Here is a 20,236-nt window from a genome sequence, read left to right as displayed (position 1 = left end):
AACTCAGCAAAAGAACATACTTAGCAAAAGTCATTCCTGGAACTTGGGATATGGCAAGATTTAGAGCATCCAAGCCTAACTGATTTGGTTTGAGCAATTAGAATTGTAAATAACAGCATAAAAATCCTAATTTCCTAGCCATTAGAAAGCAAAGTCTAATTTTTTTTCAAAATTCTAGCAAATTCCATCATGAAGGAACAAAAAGAAATGTTTTAAGTCCCTACTTTTCCTCTTATATCCCTCTGAACTTGAGCCAGAGTAAAAACATTTAAACCAACTAATAAAATCCCTATTGGATAAATACGCAGTTTTATACCAGTCAATGCAATATTAAAACAGATATGTATGGTAAAAAATAAGCCATATTTACTCTCTAACCTCAGACTATCTGTGTAAGTTTTATTTCTCTGGCAGTATTAGATAAAGCAATACACATGTGAAAGACCCACAATAATTACATCGGTGCATCTTCTTATTTTAAAGTTTGTCATCAGATCTACAGAAGCATCCTCTACTTAATTACTCATTATTACTCTGCACATTTAGGGGGTAAAAGGGGAGAGATAAGCATTTAGAGCCTAATCTAATCTTAGTCAGAAATTTATGCTTTCACTAATTTTACTGCAATGTAATTTTGAAAGCTGTTTTCCCATACTAATACAATAGGAAAAAGTTATTGAACCCCTTAGAGTCCTAACAAAAGCATAGATTTTTTTTTTAAAATGCTAATATGTGAATGGAGTTTCTTACCAACTTTCCTGATGGATTTAGATTCTATTTTGTGCGTAAAATCAATAGGATTAGAATACCCTTTAAGAAACCATCTGAAAGTAGAAAAATAAGTTACCGTATAAAACACTTCACTAAACGTGACAATAACAGTGATATCTTAAATTAATTTGAAAACAGATGCACCCCTCCCACAATTATCTTTCAGTTTCAGCACTGTCTGTACACTTTAAACACATCTGTGTTTTGAGTAATAATAGTAAAAGAAGTGCCACTTCAGTCAAACAAAACTGAGAAAGTCATGCTATTTCTCCTTGCCCAAGGTCAACAGAAAAAAATCCAGCTTTTTAACTACTAAGAGCACCAAGAATGAATGATTTTCTGGTAATTCCTGAAGTGAGTCCACTGATAAGTCAAATGGTGCAATTTTGGCTTTATAGCAATTATGGGCTTGGACATGAACTTGAAACAAACTGCATTAAGGAGCTGGATGGCTCCTGTCAATAATGTTGAGTAAAAACACTGCTAGCCTATTACCATAAACATTTCCAAGCATCCTGAAAAATTAAAATTCCCACTTTATGTTACTCTGAAATAAAACCTATTAAGATTTATAGACTCAGGGGAAAAAAAAGCAATATATAACTCACAGGATGGTAAACCATCTTTAAAGGCTGCTCTGTAGGCATCTGGATTAATTGCAATTGTGTGGCGTGGAAGGAAGTAAAGCATTTGTTCTGTGACAATGGAAGATGGATGTTCCATAATAAGCTATCATTTAGAGACACCCATGTCTACACATGAAACAGATGCATGCAAAATAGGTAGCTGGAGTCAGGTACCTACTGATGAAAAGGGATCAATGGCTCCAGAGAAGCATTAGGCAGCACGGTCATGTCACCATCCACAGATCCACCTGTTACATCTTCAGTAAAAGCCCCAGTCTCAAAATAAGTGTTTGTTTCATTGTCTGTAGCCATTATCTTTCTTACCAGATTGTCAGGATATAAAACAAAAAATGGCCCTAAAAAGAAATCAGTGGAGCAGATGTCATTTTATGCAATTTAGTGTCATACAAGCTTTAAAACTGGCTTCAAGAGCAACAGTAATATTCAATCAGAAATTGAAAATCTGAGATTTCACTATTTTCTTTCTGATTGTCAGATATTCATACTCTTCTGTCTATTCTGTCAGTAAAAAAAAAAAAAAAAAAAATACAGAGACAAGGTGTTCAATGAAGTGCGAAGACACCTTCTGCTACAAGTTTTGGCATTTTCCTATTGCTGTCATGAACGATCCATCTAGTCCATCGTTCTGTCCCTGATGGTTGCAGCAGGTGGTGCTATTTAGGAAAAGCACAGGGGCCTTGCAACTATCTATAATCCCTTTCTCCAGTACATGCCCAGGATCTGCAAAACTATGAAGCAAGTTGGAATGTACATCCCTTCCTAATCCTTTTGGCATCCATTTATGGACCCGTTGCACATGAATTTCTCTAATACCCCTATGATCCCACTGAACCCAATCTGTTTGTTCCTTTCTCTTCTCTTTATGGTGCATTTGGAGTAAATAGATATAAATTTAAACTTCATTAAGTATTTGAATAGGTCTTAATATTTGATTTTAGGATATTAAAGAAAGTTGCTTCTCTAAATTTTGCCTTAGCATCTACAATCTTCCTTACCTTCCTGTACCAGCAGGCTTCTGTACATCAAATTTAATGATTTTTCATTTATGGAGACTTCAATTCCTGTTTCTTCCTCCTCTTGAGAATAAAGCCAGAAAGATTGATCTAGGAATAAATTCTCCATGCAATGATTTATAAAGCCTAGGGGGAAAAAAAAAAAAAAGTTTTCTTTGCATTTTTACAGTATTATACAAGAAAATAATATTTCAGAAAGCCAGGGACTGGCGTGGGCATTCAGATAACTCCATTACTGCTTAACCCACAATGTATAACTGATTATACTACATAGTATTCGCAAAATTACACGCAATAAGTCACATGCATTACATCTACTTTTATTGCTTAGCTCTCACAAAATACACCATAAAGACACACAGCTTTTCTGTGCCTAATCCTGCTGAAAAAGCAGACCATGTCCTCCCCTTACGAGGGTTCTCCATACTTTTGCTATATTTGAAAGGTCTGGAGTCTGAAAAAATCACTAATCACTAGGAAGTTTTGAGCAACAGGTTCTTAGCACCACTTAATAGCAGATGACTGGAAATAATCTCAAAAAATAATCTCTATAAATTTCTGTTGCCTGATTCAGATCTGCTGATTTATGCAGATAGTGTGCCTGGGTATCAGATTCCTGGAATTTCTCTGGGACAGAGATGATGCTGCATACCAGAGTCAGGTAAATCAGAAGGTAGTGCTTGATCTTGTAAACTGGGACTCCTTACATTAGGATTCAGGGTTTTCAAAGCTGTATGATAGTTACAGGAAGATCTGGATTGATGTATCTTAATCAGCGTGATACAGATAGTGGATTATTACTTAAAGGGCCAACATTAATACATTAGCAAAACCTTTGTGCAAAATTTATGATGAAGAGGAAAGGCAGGCAGATCAGTGATTAAGGTGCTGCTCTGCTATTTGGAAGATGCCGAATCAGTTCCCCGTTAGTCACAGCCTTGCCTAAAAAGAAACTTCATTATCTTGTGCTTTATCTGCAAAATTGGATTGAAACAGTATTCTTTTCTAGTTCTCGAAGGAGCATTTTAAAATACAAAATAGCAAGTAAATGACAAACACAAAGTTGAAAATAAAATTCATTCTTTTAAACTGATCTGATGGAAGCAGGCAAATTCACTTGTAATGCACACAACCTCTCCATACACAAAACAAAAAAATCAGGTGAACTGAGACAAAGATCTGATTTAAATGCTAATCATCAGAAAAGACCTGCGAAGTTATAGGATATTAAAAAAATGGAATTCCAGTCAATGGCATCATACTGTTACAAGTGTCATACTCAGATTTAGAAACAAAACTGAAGCACGCAAAACATATGAAACAGTCTTGGTTTTACTTGATATTTCCTCTGAAGCCTTACCAACTCTGTCCAATTTGCTCACTACTATTCAGGAAAGATGTGGAACAATTAGAAGAGTCCAGTGGGAAACATGGTCAGAGGTCTAGAAAATACACTCCTTGAAGAAGGATTATAGAAATTAGGGTTGATTTTCCTAGTGAAAACAACAGTGAGTGGAAGTGTAGGTTGCAAGTCTCCAAAGAGGTATTAGCACAGTGCAAAAAAAAAAAAAAAAAAAAAAAAAAAAAGGAGTAACGTCCATATGTCTATAGTGAGCAGGAAAAGCTGTAAAAACATTTAAGTGACAGCACAGATTAGACTTCAGGACAAAAACACCTGGGCTGGAATAGACTGCTTAGAAACAAGATATGATCTGATTTTGTAGTACCTAGTTCAGACATCTTCCAGGAACAATAGCTGTTATCTGCTTTGGGACAAAGGCAGGTTCTCCTGGAGGTGGGAGGGTCTCTTCAGCCCTATCCCTAGTTCAGGAACATTACTTACTGCTATTAGGAGTTAATACAAAGAATCTCAAAATCCTGTTCAACAAGTTCCCAGAATTGCGTGCAGAGGAATAAAAAAAAAAAAAAAAAACCATATTCAACTGTTGTATTGTGAAACAGCTTTACCCAATGAGTGGTAGGTTAGAAACTTCCATATTTCTTCAAAAGTTTTAAATGTCACCACTATTAGATCTTGATCACTGTGAATAGACAGCAGTCTGGCAGACAGCTCCTAAAAAAAATTAAAAACCAACATTTTAATTACAATTATACTGGACTCAAGCACAACTTCTCACTAGGTGACACACTAAAATGCTATTTATTAAGAAGGATAAAAAAAAAATATTCCAGGATTTTACCTATATGAGATAATCTGTTCTTTAACATATACCTACAACATACATTGAACCAAGTTTTAATCTAACTTTTCTTACCAATTGTACCAAAGCTCCAGTGAGGTTAATTTACAGAGGAATTACGATATCAGGACTGACCACACTGAGTGAGACTAAAGGCCTGCCTGGTTCAGGTACATCTCTGTATAGCGGCCAGTATTCGCTATTTAGAGTGTGAAAGGCAGGCAAGCATCCATTAGTACTTTCTAATAATACCCTCCTCCTAGCACACAGCAATTTACAGCTGACATTGCTATTAAATAGTGGAAAGAGTTTCTTTTGTTTGTGTTTTGTTTTTTTTTTTTTGTTTTGTTTTTGTTTTGTTTTGGGGTTTTTTTGTTATTTTTTTGGGGGGGTGGGGGTGGGTGGGGTGTGTTTGACTTAAAATTTCTCTAAGTCACTTGAACCACTGTAAGTTTTTAGGATCCACAACATCCTGCTGTAGGTTAGCCTCACTAGCTCTGTACACATATAAAAATATATCTCCTTTGATGCATCTTTGAACCTGCTACCTGGTAGCTTCAGTCCAGTTCCAGAGGAGATATTGAATAGTCATTCCCTAGTTCACTCTCCATGGTTAAGACAATTAAATATATTGGAGCATTTTTATTTTTATTTTTCAAAGAAATGCAGTAAGATCATTTTCTCCTCATTTGTACTGCTTTGTGTTCTGGAGTAGCATTAAATTGTGCATTTAACAAAGATGAGCAGTGATTGTTGTAAACGATAATGATGGATTTTGTAAGGAATTTCAGAAATGCTAAAATGGATAACTACCAAAACCTTCAAATAAGAAATACACATTTTGATGGATTCTAGCCGAAGAGCAGTAATATACCGTCTGGTTGCACTTCAATTAGTAGCTTAAAACCAGGATTCTCCAATGATGCTGGCTACTGTCTTCCAGGGAGATACAAAGAACTGTGGCAATTTGTGATACAAGTATCTGAACAAGTATCTCAGAGAATAAATCAGATGAAAAGCTAACAGGTATAATGCTGCTGTATCATTTCCCAGTACTTTATCCTTGCTCCCATCACATCAAAATTGAAATGCATCTTAAAACAATTTAGGGACTAATCAAGAAACTGATTTTAAGTCTGGTGAAAAAATAAAAATTGCCCCTCATGCATTTTCTGTAATCTGAGCAAGATAGAGCCGATCCACTGTTTTTATGAGTTATGTCATTATTTTAAAAGATCTCTGAATTAATTCTAACTTCCATTTTTTTTTAATTCACACATGAACAGATTAAAATAGTAATTCTTTTTTTTTTTTTAAAAAAAAAAGTCCAGTTTAAGTCTTTTCAACTGATATGCCTCATCACTGCTTTGATCTTCTGCATGCCCCTTTTTACACTAGATTAAATATTAACAGGAGCCTGAAATCTATTAATAAATTGCCAACACATGCTAAAATATCTCAGCCTCAAGGGCTTTATGCACTGCTGAATATCAAAACAACATTCTAAGGAAAGTTATCATTATAAATCTTGCTTCCTTCAAAGTCCTTTTCCCAGTCAGTTTCTAATAAGACCACAAATCTAGTCTATTTATATGCTGTTTTGCTTCTTTTCCTGATCCCTCCTCCCTTTCTCCATCTTCCCCTAAACAAAAGCCAGAGCAGAGCAGCAGGAGTACAGATCATTTTCACAGCCACAAAATCAGCAGGCTGGTGATGGAGAGTTCACAACACATGAAAGGAAAATTGTGTAGAAATACATACATCCAAGACAGCCAAAGCCATAGCTAATTAAGATTTCAGTGTTTGATTTGATAGTGAAGGAGGCTGGGACTCATGTCTCAGACAAAAAAGGGACACCAAAGGTCAAATGGTATCATCCTGCTTTTTCATCAAGAGGGAAGATGACACTACATTGTATTTGTAGCAAACAAATTGGTTGTAGAGGATGGGTTTCCTATATACAAACAAAGACAGTAATAAAAATTGGCCAGCCCTCTTGTGTGTTACTTAAAGTGATGATCATCTAGCCCTAGGAGGTCCAATATTTATTCTATTCTCCTTTAGACTTCCTCTTTGGTTTAGCAGTGGGCTTCCTGGGCAACCTGCATGCCAAATGACTCCCAGTGACTGGAAACTGAAGTGAAAAGTCAGTATGAGAGCAAATTCAAAAAAAAAAAAAAAATCAAAGCCCCATGGTTTCCTTTGATGTAAATCAAAGAGAACATATCTAAAATAAAACCCTTCAATATTTTTTTTAGCTGGGTTTACTTATTTTGCATCACACTTTGGTGTTCTAGTCCTTTTCAATTGTTCAATATTTCTAATATCCCTAGATGATTTTGGGCCATGGGAAACTCTGTTCACTCCAGTTGAAGTATACAGCATGTATGCTCCAATATCTCGGATTATTTCAGTAGCACAGGGTGTATTCTCTGAATAAATAAAACAATTCCTAAACAATAGACTTACATTCAAAACTGCCATCACCTCTCTGCTGTCATTTTCCAGGAGACGGAGCTGCCCTCTGAGCTGTCTTTGGAGTCTGGGATCAGGACATCCACTCTTTCGTCTTACCATCATTAACTTCAAGGAGATATCTGGAGAAGGATATCCATTTACAGTGCTACAAGTTTTGTGAATCAGCTCTGGAGAACCAGAAAATCCCTCAGAATCATACAATCTACATGAACTTTTTTTTTCAGCTTCAGAGAGAGACACACAGAAAATTGACCTATTGCATTTTCTTTTTAATTTTTTTTATCTGGTAGAGATAGTAGCCTAGCATTAAATAAGATTTTTTCAGTTGCATAATAAAGGTTACAGCTATACAAAGGATGGTGATGTGAAAGCCTGTAGAAATTTTGGGAGACAACTGACACACTTGGAGATGGAGGAGAGAGAAGAGGAAAAAAGCAAGCAGATTGGTAATTTGTCAAATTAGACAGCTCTGCGCACATTGAGAACATGCTCAGATTTCCAAATATCCCATGCATATTTAAAAAAAATGAGGCAAACAGATACTGGAATAAAAAAACCCCAAACCCACAGATAATTCAGCATGTTACAATAACTCTTTATGCTAATCTTAAATTCATAGTTATCTGACATGTCACCCCCACTACTTCAGAAGGCTTCTATAAATTGAATGTTGAAAAAACTGTTTCTCAGATAAGCTGGTTGAGCAGTACAAGAGAAATGGTCCAACTAAAAGCTCACTTACATGATTTCACCAGCACATCCGAAAGAAGCTAGATACCTGTTCTCAGATCTTGACATCTGTATATGAGAATATTTTACTACAGCTAAGGGTACCATTTCAGCTACTCTCAGATAAAGGGGATCTTTGATAAATCTGCTTTCATTCTGCAAATATGTTAATTTAACTCAAGAACAGTAAATCATATTCATAAGTTTTCAGATACCCAGATGGGCACATATAAACCTATAATACCCACTCAGGAACAATTCCAATTGCAAGTGTATAAATAGGTCATGCTTCCAGGAATAAAAGGGATTGTTGTGCATCCTAAAATATTCCACCTCCGGAGTTTCACCTTTTAATCAGGTAAAATAGATATTTTTCACATTCTAGTCTAATATGCTGCATCTTAATCTGTTTTCAGAGGGCTTCCTATGTATGTCTCCAGGAGTTTTGAAATGACTTGACCTTAAAGTAATGAGTAATTTAGGAACAAGAAGGGTGGGTCAGAAATATAAACCAGTGTTACTGAACTACAAAACCTCTCTGATTATGCTGTGGTCATATAGTTAACTGCTAGTACAAAGAACACAAACTAGAGTCTTTGAATGTTACTCAGATCACTGTTCAGTAACAGGGTTGTTGGCCTTTTCATTTTACCTGAAGCCATAAAAGATGCTGGCACAAGAGAAGACTATTACTTAAAAATTTAAATTTTTGTTTTATATAATCAAATTGACTCCAAGTTAAATTGTGTTTCTACAGTTACATATTTAAGTCTTATATAAAAGTTATTATTACTGAAATAATTACATTGAATTAAAAAATCCTGAAATATGCCTGCTTCTGCCAAAAGGACTATTAATAATGTTCTATGGAAATGAAACATGGTCCAAAAACCTGTTGTACCTATGGTAATCTTCCTATCTGGTTCTGTGAGCTCTGATCCATACCCCCAGTTAAGAATAACACAAATTCTGTATGGAATGAGACAAACGGGTATGTAAACATAAATAATTTAACTACAAATAACCATATGCCTAGGGGAGACTGTCTACCACTGCTGTCATTTGTCAGACCAAGCCAGAAAGTAGAGCACATCCCAGTGTTGTTTTTCGGTGGTTATTTCTTCTCCTCCACGAGCAAAAGAAGAGAGATGTGACTAGAGCCTCAACTCACAGAGCAGGCCATGAGCCCTCCGGAAGGGAAGCCTGCTTACCTACTTACTGAAGAACTGCACTCAATTACAACTTAATTGAAAATACAGCATTTGAAAAAAAAAAAAAAAAAAATAAAAAAATTGAGACTTAGTCCACAAGCTTAAAAACCAAGACATTTGAAGAACTGAAACCCATATGTAAAATAAGCAATGAACTTTTTATTTGCTTTTCTCTTTTTTTCTTAGCCATTACAGTGTAGTCCAAAAATTCTGGCTTTTATAGCAGTTGTTCTCTCTTTTTATGAGAAATTCTCAACAAATCTTATGTAGAAGTTGGATACTTCACGGCTGCCGTAAAGTACATTATAGTTTACAGAAGTGATGACTGCAAGTGTTGTTGATGTAGTTGTCGCAACTAAAAATATAAGCAATGAGAAAAGCATTATGTTTATAAGATATGATGGAAGAAAATACTTTACCAGTTGGAAAATTCTCTGATTGACTGGGAATTGTTCTTGAACTGACATTCGTGCATTTTTCACTTTGAGAACACTCTGTTATGATAAATGAAAGGAATGGTTAAGTGCATTTTCTAAATCCATATAAATCACACTGAAAACAAAACAAAACACCCCACACTTTCAAAGCATCTGATGCATTGGATAATTACTAAAAGAAAATAACTATACTTTCCCCTTCCTGCTATATAATTCCCAAAACTCACAAAAAGTGTCTGCAGATCATTTGTCTCCCGGGGGGAGGAAGTTAAATCATGATTTCATCATTTTGATGTGAAGCTTCAAGATGATGGAGAATTGGTGCAAAGATAGCCTCTCAGGAAACTGAATTCCCATTTGGGAGGGCACAAGGGTCAGATTTTGATTTTTTAATTTCTCTTCCCTTGCAGCTATACTAAAATCTGGCCCCCACTGTAGCTTCAGTGGTATAAATTGGCAATGTTACAAGTATACTCATTCACACATGCAGAGAAATAATCCTTTTTTTCTATTTTATGTTAATAATATGCCTTTTTTTTTTTTTTTTTTCAGCCCATATTTCTTCCAGTCCTTTTGGAAATGATACATTTTCATGGTGAAGAAACACCCAGTACAACCCATTAAATTTTCTCAAGGTTCGCTTAGCAAAAATCTGTGAAGACAAGGCTAGATATTTCTTAGAATAAAAGTAAAATAGATCTTTAATTATTAAAAGAAAACTCCTGAGGCAATTTTCATGTATCCTAAGACATTTTCCTCTGCAGCTCTGCTTTTAAGAAAAAATTTGCAATATAGTAGTACATGATAATTTCTAAGTCTTCTGCAACTTCCCTTGAGTACATATGTTGATGCTACATGAACAAACTCATGCAAATTAATAAGGATACATAAACAGAGAATTTTCCTTCTTCAGAAAAAAAGGCAGTAAGCAGTAAAAACATCATCAAGGCCAATTACTAGTGTATACTAGAATCAGAAATTTCAATTCCCAAGCACTTTGGGTTTTTTTGGGTGTTTGACAGGGATGTTGGGAGTATTTTGTTTGAGTTTTTTAATCTGGATTCAACAATATTTGTTTTTAAATAGAAATTTGATAGTAAGCTCACTGCATTGTAGGCTGACTGTATTTAAGGAATATTTTAAATTTAAGTTCCCCACAACTTCTGGAACAGTACTTAGTTGTAGCTCTGCTTTTTCATTTTTAGCCAGAAGTACAAACAGAGCAATTGTCAAAAATTTGGACATGTCAATTACTTTGATCATCATTTAACAGTTGTTAAGGACAAGTAATTAGCATATGTTTATGGTTTGTGAACTTGACATTACTATTATTTCAATATTATCAGATATGGACTTTCCTTGAAAGGTATTTATTGAGACACTAATATCCAGCAGGTAATATTTTATTTAAAAACTAAACCTAATTTCTATGACTTTTAGGAGAAAGCAAAAACTATGAGCATGCATTTTATTACTCATGGGAGTTTAATTAAAATAATAGTTTACTATTAAATTTGAGCAAAAGCATAAGAGTTACTATAAATACATTTTAAACACTGAGACTGTTTAAAGGGCTATAATTAGATTCAAAGACTTAACATGAACTCCATGCACCATTCTTAATTAATGAAATGACTCGCATACTTCTTGGCAAGCTAAAGAGAAACTTTATACTGTCCTGGGATGCTTGTACCTGGTATTCTTTGATGTCAGCAGAGCTGCAGTTGTGCACAGAAAGACATAAAATTTAAAATGATATAGTTTTTCCATGATTGCTTGAAGTATTTTTACGTTCAGAAAGCTCTTGGGCCTTCCATAAACTGAGAGTCTGGCCACTGGTTTTGAGGCACAGCCACCTATGTCACTCCACCCTTCCACCCAGAAAGCGTTTCTGACTTACATGTTTTTACTGCATGAAGTATGTTTTCATTTGCAGAAAAATAAAGATAGTATTACATCTCTTGATGAAAAACAGAAATCTAAGAATTTTATTGTAAGAGAAACATGCAGTCTTACTCATCTTTGCTTCTGAATCTTAGAGATTATAGCAAAACGTGCTATACATATAAACTTATATTTCACTAGTCTGGCTCCTAGGTTCAGATAATTTTAATTTCGGTTTATTTTAACTAACAGATAATCCATTTCTGTTCCCAAAGTGAATTTCAAGATAGATCATTTAATAGTTGAAACAAATGTATTACAAAAGAATCGCAGCTGAAAGACACGTGACAGTTCTCTGCTTGTGCACAGCAAGCAATGTTTAAACACCATAGTAATTTAAACACAAAGAAAAGTCAATAGCAGAGTGACCAGGATTGAGGTCTTACCCAATTGTTCTTGCAACGTGTCCATCCTGACTCCATCCCTGACAGTGCTGATGGCAGCATTGGCCTCTGCATGTTTCCAGTCAGACCTGCACCTTCCCTGCTCCATTTCTTTCCTCTCCAAGCTCCTGTCTTGTTTTCCCTCAAGACCAGGGATGGTGGCATTAGCACTGAGCATGGATGCACTGCCTGCTGCTGACAAACTCACCATAATTTGCAATTCCTCACAGTAATGCAATTAACTTTATCAATAATCTGAGAGGGAAAAAAAAAAAATCAGTATTATATTTTTTTAAAAATTCAGAATACATGTACATATTCGAGGGCTGTCCCTCTCCTGCAGGAGTTGTTTTTAATTGTAATATATATTAAAGTATTTGCTTTATACTTCTTTCAGATGAAATGTTGTGTATCACCCAAATTCATCCCAGAAAAAGCTCCTACAATCAGGTGGCACCAGTGCTTTAGCAACAAAGCAATAGATTTGACTAATAGCAACAATCCAAGACCTGAAGTGAAATGTACTTGTGCCCACTGCTAATTATTCATTCTTGGCCAGGTTCACTGCAGAGCCTCCAAGGGAGAGCATCATTCACATTAACAGAGACAATGCAGGGGAAAACCATAATTTTCTAAAGGTGACAAGAATGGAATGAGTACTGCTTAATTCAGCTAAAGAATTAATCATCTGCAGGAACCCACAGTACAGGAAGACTGACATGCAAGGATCCAAAGATTTCTTTGCAGTAAAGCAGAAGAGTGATCTACTAAAGCTAGAGGCCAAATCTGGCAGTGAGACTGTTACTGGGATGAACATCACAAAAAAGGAATAGAAATGGAATTAAAGCACAGTCAGTCACAAGCTTCACTGCTTCCTCTATAGTCACTGACATGAGACATCCTGCAATCCACTTTCTTGGGCAGAAGCTGCTTCAGCTTCAGAAAAGCGCAGCCAGACCATCAGCCAATGCATCTGCAAAGGATGTGACTCATGTAGCCAGTACACTCCCCACTGATGTTTAGACCCTTTTCCTCAGTGGGCTCTCACATGCCTCTAACTGACTTCATAAAGCCACAGAATAGATTTTGGTTTTGTTCTGTCACTTGGACTTAATACAAGTTCCTCTGTTCTCACTTGAGCCATACTCAATGAGCTACCTTCATTATGAATACACAAACCTGTAGTCTTTATGAAATTTCATCTCATTAGTTATCCAACAGAAGTTGGTTAAAACTGAATCTGTTGACAGAAGATTACTTTTGTTCTGCCAAAACTTTAGACTAGTGCCTGGTCACCTAGTATCCCCTTACTATCTGCCTTCAGACTAGTCAGGAAATTTCTCCCTTCTCTGTTCACCATGCAATGGGGTATCCACATTGTTCTGTCTTGATTCTTCGCATACATGCTGCCTTTCAACACTCTTTGCTCACCAAATTTTGTCATAGATCCCTAAATCTGAGCAAACTGAGCATGAACATTAATAGCACCACAGCTCCTAGCTGTCTGCCATGGAAGGCAGGTACACAGGACAAGTCAGTGATCCATCTGCACGGCTTTCATACCCTGTTTTGTAGTCATTGAAACCTTTAGCCCATGGAGCACTTGAATAAGCAGAATAAAGCATGTTATGCAATTATAAAAAATTAACGACATATACTTACAGGTGGTATGACCAACTCAGATAATTAAACCATAACCATATCTACCACAAGCACGTAAGTTAATGAAGTATGAAAAAATCTAGGCTGGATATTATTTTAATGTTTACATTGTCCCATTTTGCCATGTATTCAAAAGTACCTAGAATAGTGGTGAGGCTGATTTTCAAAAAATGTAGCATTGCAGTTCTCCATATGAAGTTATGTGTATAAATTCAAATATACCTATGAAACACAGATAGTAATTCAAACGCTAGTGATTTTGATGCCTTTTCAGAAGAGAGTATTCCCACTAATATATTTAGTTAACGTTGTAGTTCTGATTTCAGATCTCAGTTCCTCTTGCTAACTTCCCTGAAAAACTGCTTATCAGACTTGATGACCTAGTTATAAATTATAAAAAAATACAGGCCTGCCAGAGACCAAACTCACTTTGTTAAGGATATCAATTTCCATTTATATAGCTGATCTTTTCCTAAAAGTAACAACAGTAGCTGACACCATTCTTTTCAGCACTGTACCAGGGTTATATGTAATGCATTGTAATTTTCACACTTAAACACTCTTCTGCATATATTTTGTAAATACTGGTATCTCCAGTTGATGAAGACATATATATTGTGATATTAAGGAAAATTTAATTCAAAAGGTGGTTGTTTAAGTTTTGTCATTCTATGAATCCAAAGCCAGTTGTTATTTTTAGATCAGGATTATCCTTAATCCCAGAAATGAATTCAGTGTTCCGAATATTATTTTTTTCTGTCAGTTCCCATCTACAAGCAGAAATATCATCCTCAACAAAATTTAGGAAAACAAACATACTGTGATTTAACTTCTTAAAATTCAGTTGAGTTGAAGAGATATTGAATAACTTTTCAGATCTTCTGCATCAGTGCATGTAGGTAAGGGTAACATATATAAATGGGGTTGAGAACAAACCTATAAAGTTTGATGCTGCAAGAATTATTGGGACATCTGAACAAATCAAAATGGATATGATCTGTTTAAGAAAATTCAGTCATAATACCCCAGAGCCTAAGACAAGGGGAAAAAAAAAAAAATCAGAATGAGTGAAAAAAAAAGCAAAAATAGTATGTTCTTATCAATGTTTTCTCTTGGCTTTTCCAAGATACACAGAATGAAAATTCAAATCTCAAAAACATTTTTAACACTCATGCTCTCCTCTACAGATTCCTTTCCCATCTTTAATGTTTGCCTTCACTATCAAATGCCAACCCATGTAGTTCTATGTAAGTACTGAGAACAAGAGAGCAAATAACTTTCTTGTAGCTAGGTACCTAGTTTACCTAGGCCCTTTTGAATGTATTTAGCATCTAAACATATGCTGAGGTACAAATTTGGTCCAAAGTGGCAGATTTCATAGAACTTTGCACCACATCTCTGTCCTTTTACTATTCATCTTTGACTGCCATACAAGTACGCCAGGGAACAAAGCTGTAACACACAAGCAATGCTATGGTATAATCACCATATTTATTATGCTGATTTCTCATCAGTTATTAAACCATTCCAGTACAAATTCAGAGGCAAAAACAGGTACAGAGGCACCAAATCAGTGAAAAACATTCATCCACTATAAAACAGATTTAGAGAATATTAAACTTCAGTGCTTGAGTTGCTCCCATCATTAGAGATTTTTCACAAACCTATAATGCTAACTTACCATTATACTTACTAGTAACTAGCCATTTGCTGATAGCAACAAATATAAGATGAAGAAATGGATTAAAGATCTAACACTCACCTAGTAAAGTGTCTTCTACAACTAGTTCTTACAATCTACATCTATGTGCATTGACAGAGCATTTTATTTATCATTTAGACAAAATTATTTTATCTCATGCTTTTTGAGGCTTGACCAAGAAATTCATATTTGGTAAAGGACATTGGCCATCAAACTTAATGATCATTCCATTTTTCCAAACCAAGAGCCAATATCTATCCAAAAGCCATGCAGGCAAGCTGTGGCACTCCCTGCTGATCTGGGGGAGCCTCACTTTACAGCAGGCACTTGCAGTGAGAAGGGAGAGGCAGATGCCATAAACTCAACAACTACTGGAGAGCTACTAGGTTCACTGGTGAAATCCCTCCCCATGGCCTGAGAAAACCAGACATGATGCCCTGCATAGAGCCATTGGTAGCACCTGTCCAGTCTGGTGAGGCTCAGAAGGTCACTCCCCCTTGTCTTCTCACAAGGCACAGCAGGCTGGAAAGGTCTGTATTCAACTGCTGTTGAACATGAGGTGGAAATAAGACAATATTTTTTTTCCTACTGGAAGTTAAATAGAACAATTGCATTACCATGCTTTTCCCTCTATTGCTATTTCCTTTTCACTGAGTGCTTGTATCTCAGTTTTCAAAACACAGCTAATCAGAATAAGAAAAAAAAAAAAAACAAACATATAGCTGGACATTTTCCATTTCCCTAACTATGCAGTTTGCTTTTGTCAGGTTTTATTCCCCTACTTTTTATTGTTCTTATGTTGTGGATAACAGGAACACTTTCTCTCCCACCAACTCCTTCCCATTTAAAGGGCATTGAAGAAGAAAACAAGTAACATCTACCAAACAAGTTCTGTCTCTCTCTTTAAAGGTTTATTTCTAAGTATGAGACTAGGACCCACTATATAAGAATGGGTTATATTTGACTAGTTGCCTAAAAACTGCATGCAACACAGTATTTCTCTTGCATTCATTTTCTTCCCTCTAGGAGGCTCAGGGCAATTTACTGGTAACTTGAAGTTAGTCATTAGTGGTAATTATATTACAGAAATGGAAAACAAGAAAAAAGATTATTTGCAGTCATACAGGAGTGCTATAGAAGTTCTGGAGAAGTAGCTAGAGCCCAGAGGTGAATGTAAAATTGAATTTACCCCAAAATAATTTTTCATACGTATTGGAAACCTCCTGGATGGTACAAGGTTACTGCTATTGCTCCTCTGTGCATTAATTCCTATCTCATCAAAAGAAAATAAGCAACAGATACGGGTTCGTTCCCCGCCCCCCCGCCATCTCACCTGAGCCCCTGGTAGATCAGGGGCAACTCCTCTAAATTTAAAATCTCCAGACTTTTCCAACCACTCCTGCTGTACTGGATACAACAGAACTCTGTTAGTCCCCAATTTTTTACTCATGTGATGTGCTGCATTCCTCCAGGGCTCCAAACCAGGCAAGACAGCTAGTGAAGCCTGCATTGCCTTCATTTAAAGGACATTTGACTGTATGCACCTCTTTGATCTTCTGCTCTGCTTCATCTCCTGTATATCCCATATGTCATACAACACTCCAGTCTTGCAACTATACTGGCATAAATTAATCTAGGTCATTTTCCCAAACTGATGCTAGAGTAATTATTTTATTACTCCTTCTCCCCAGTTTCAGCTCACCTTCATTTCATGTCTTCTGTATTAGGCTACAAACATCGTTTACTCAAGACTGTTATAACCTTTGTTCTCAAAGAGAGTGAATCACAGCCTTGATCTCTGTGAAATTCAGTCAAAGGCACAAATTTTAAAAAACTCCGTATTATGTACAGTACAGGCAACACAACACTTTTTCCTCCAATGCTGCTATGTATTACACTGAAAGGTAAAGCAAATCTGTAATCAGGGTAAACAGTCTCAGGATTCTGAGTACTCTCCAAAAATGGAAGAATGACTCCTTTATCACTGAAGTAACTCTAGGTTAGTTAGCAATTCTTAGTAGGCTATGTTGCAAGCAGTATCATTGTTCGCAGTTGGTCTACAAACAAAAAAGGCCTTAGTAAGCTTTAAAGACGCAATAGATTCATTTAAAAGTTTCAACCCTCTCTTATGATTACTTTGTTCATACCTCAGTAGCACTGAAATATACTTTCCACCTGCAATCCAGCGCTGAAAGCACCATAACTACAGAGTTTCCAAGTTTAGACAGTGAAAATTGTAGACTAAAATCCACTATTTCATAGCTGTTTAAAAATAAGCATAAACTCTAAGGGTACTTTAAAAAATCAGATCACTCTTAGAAAACTATAAAAAGCATCTGTGAATCTCAATACTTCGAGTGCTAGATTTGACAGAGTTTGGCCTGTGGCAATTAATGCAGAGGAATAAAGTAGGAGGAATGCTTTTGTTACTGAATAGCAGCTCAGCTCACACAACACTACCTAGAAGTGGGAACATGAAGCAGCACAGGAACTCCCAGCATGTTCTCATAACCATGACAGATCACATTTACACATATTTTCCAGTCATCTCATTACAGGCACGCTAAAGCATTGAACACTACTGAAATAACCACTGTTTAACTGGCTGCAATTCTAACATGTTAACTATAAACCTGAAGTCAAATATCAGACCACAGGTACCTAAAATTGTGAAAGACAGACATGCAGATATAGAGCACAGGACTTGTCCTACCTTTTTCCAAATCTGATTCGCTATACCATGCCGGTAAAGAGCAGACAGATCCGTGGCTTCCTCGGCTCTGCTCAAAACTGACTCCAGCACAGCTCTTCCTGTTTGACCTTCTTATCTTTCCTGTTGATTGCACAGCCTGGCTTGGATGTGGCAAGTACAAAAAGTTGTCTATTAACCAATACTGTTAATTTAAAAACTTAAAAAAAAAAAAAAAATAATAGTTTTTTTTAGAAAAACTTCAACTAAAGTTCATTATGCAAAGCAGAAATGTATTGAGTGTGCTGGAAGGTTCATTCACACACTCCTGCTTTTCAAAGCAATAATTCATGTTGGCATTTTGCATTAGTGGCTAAAAGGCTCCGTGGGACACATCCAGGCCATTGTGCTAAGTGAGCATTGTTCAGACAAAGTAACAAATAGTCCTTCAGATGGAGTATTAGGCTTTGTTCCCCCTTTGCTTTTGATCACAGAATTAGATTTCTTGCTACCATTCCAGCTACAAAAAGCCTGATGAAGAATTGTTTCACAGTGAATTCACTCTGATACTCTTGGGTTTAAATTGCAGAAGTGTAGAGTTCTGCAGATCTATCATGCACTATACAGCATTAAATAATCAGTTTTGGGAGTTAAGTGAGTCTGTTGTGGAGTACATGCAGAGCACATCTTCTGTGTCACAAGACTTTACCATTGATCCAGATGCTATATCCTAAGTGACCCACAAAGGCAAGTACAAGAGAAACTGAAAATAATCCATCCTATTTTGAATTTGCTTGGTTTTTGTTCTCCACACCTCAAAATGTTTGCATATTCTCTTGCTCCTTAGCATACTGAAAGTTTCACATACAGTTAGTCATAGTTATGCTACTCTTACAGGTAAGCACCAGGTACCCCACATGCCATCAGCATGGGCTGCATTGCATTGGGCACTACACGAGAACAGAGTAAACAGGCAGTGTTCACCCCAAAGACAATACATTTATTATCTCAGACATCTCTAGTCAGCAACACCCCAATGTTTGAGATACCAGGCCATTGACCAGTTGTGTGTGTGTTGTCTGGGGGGGTGCTGTCCTGAGACGCATCAATCAGTCAGACAGAGCCTGTGGGACTGGGCAACACCTGGAGAACATGGTTTGAAGTGATGGGTTGTCCCTCACAATACTGCTGCAAACCTCCTAAGGCTCTTGTCATGGGGAACAGAAAACACTGACCCTTTAGGTGCCGTAAAGACCTTAATTATGACTCTTGATTATCTGACTCAAGGAACATGCACTTAAAAGGTGTTTTTAGACTTTATAAACCAGGTATTAATTACAAATCATACTCTCATTTACCTTACTTCATCCCGTTATACCATGTTAACATGAATTATAAACGATACTTCACATTGATCGGCCAATCCGTTCCTGCATTATGCTTGGGAACTCTCCATCTTTCCAGAAATTATAAAGTTGGAAGGTATTCAAGTAATTGTATAATTCACAACTAACCAATCATCCCACAGGGCTCTCCTCCCACTGGAATTAATTTGATATTGTGCTATAATACCATACACAAAGCATGCCACTTCAGGTTTAATTAATTTATGTAGTAGCTATGCCAACAGCATGAAATACCACATTTCTGCCACCATTTACTGACTAATTTTCTATGAGTTTCATAAATGTCTAAATCTTCTCATCACATTAATTTTATTTGTGTACATAAGGATAATCTTTGGTTATACTTTATAGCCTCAGTCCTTCACTGGTATCCCTATCACCTCTTCTTTTATGTGTACGCTAGGTAGTTTTGCAAAAACCAAGAAAATCCTATGATCCTATATTTTTCCCAGTGAATACCAATCTTCCATCCTCTTTTTCTATGGCCCAATCATTGTAGAATCTACCACTGACTGTTGTGTCCCTAAAATCTTAAAAGATACAACCCATTTTTATTTTAGAGAAGTGAAATTAGGAGATATGCAACTCACTTAAGGAAACAAGTAACAAAATAGGAAGAACTGAACTCCAGACTCCTTAACTCCCTTTTCAATACCTGTTTAGAATCATAGAACGGTTTGGGTTGGAAATGGCCTTTCAAGGTCATCTAGTCCAACCAGCCCTGCAATGGGCAGGGACATCTACAACTAGATCAGGAATCTTCAGCTTCCTCTATGATTTTACTCCAAAGTGTATTTCATTATGCTGTGCACAGTACTTCAATTCTTGGGGTTCTCTACTGACATGTAGGTTAAGCGGAAACAAGAAGAACAAAGTTTTCAGCTTCAGGTAATGACATCAAAAGTTGGCCCTGGACTTCCTGTTGTCTTATTAAAAGAGTTTCATTCTGCATTACAGAAACGT

General features: G+C 36.3%; 1 protein-coding gene across 1 annotated transcript in view; it reads right to left on the bottom strand.

The window, feature by feature from the left end:
* SH3TC1 (SH3 domain and tetratricopeptide repeats 1) overlaps positions 1–17,973 on the bottom strand; it is a 33,052-nt gene extending 15,079 nt beyond the window's left edge. The window contains exons 1-8 of the mRNA XM_009967014.3: positions 17,892–17,973; positions 11,818–12,069; positions 9,470–9,544; positions 7,102–7,229; positions 4,400–4,505; positions 2,414–2,557; positions 1,576–1,753; positions 751–824 (exon numbers count right to left, since the gene is read on the bottom strand). Coding sequence (XP_009965316.3) covers positions 751–824; positions 1,576–1,753; positions 2,414–2,557; positions 4,400–4,505; positions 7,102–7,229; positions 9,470–9,544; positions 11,818–12,025 — 913 coding nt within the window. The 5' untranslated portion in view covers positions 12,026–12,069; positions 17,892–17,973. The remainder of the gene's footprint in view (positions 1–750; positions 825–1,575; positions 1,754–2,413; positions 2,558–4,399; positions 4,506–7,101; positions 7,230–9,469; positions 9,545–11,817; positions 12,070–17,891) is intronic.
* Between the last annotated feature and the right edge of the window lie 2,263 nt (positions 17,974–20,236).

The sequence above is a fragment of the Tyto alba genome, unplaced genomic scaffold, assembly GCF_018691265.1.
Source record: "Tyto alba isolate M040663 unplaced genomic scaffold, T.alba_DEE_v4.0 Super-Scaffold_6, whole genome shotgun sequence".
NCBI lineage: Eukaryota > Metazoa > Chordata > Aves > Strigiformes > Tytonidae > Tyto > Tyto alba.
Note: the sequence above shows the minus strand (reverse complement) of the source record. Positions and strands in the feature narration are given on the sequence as shown.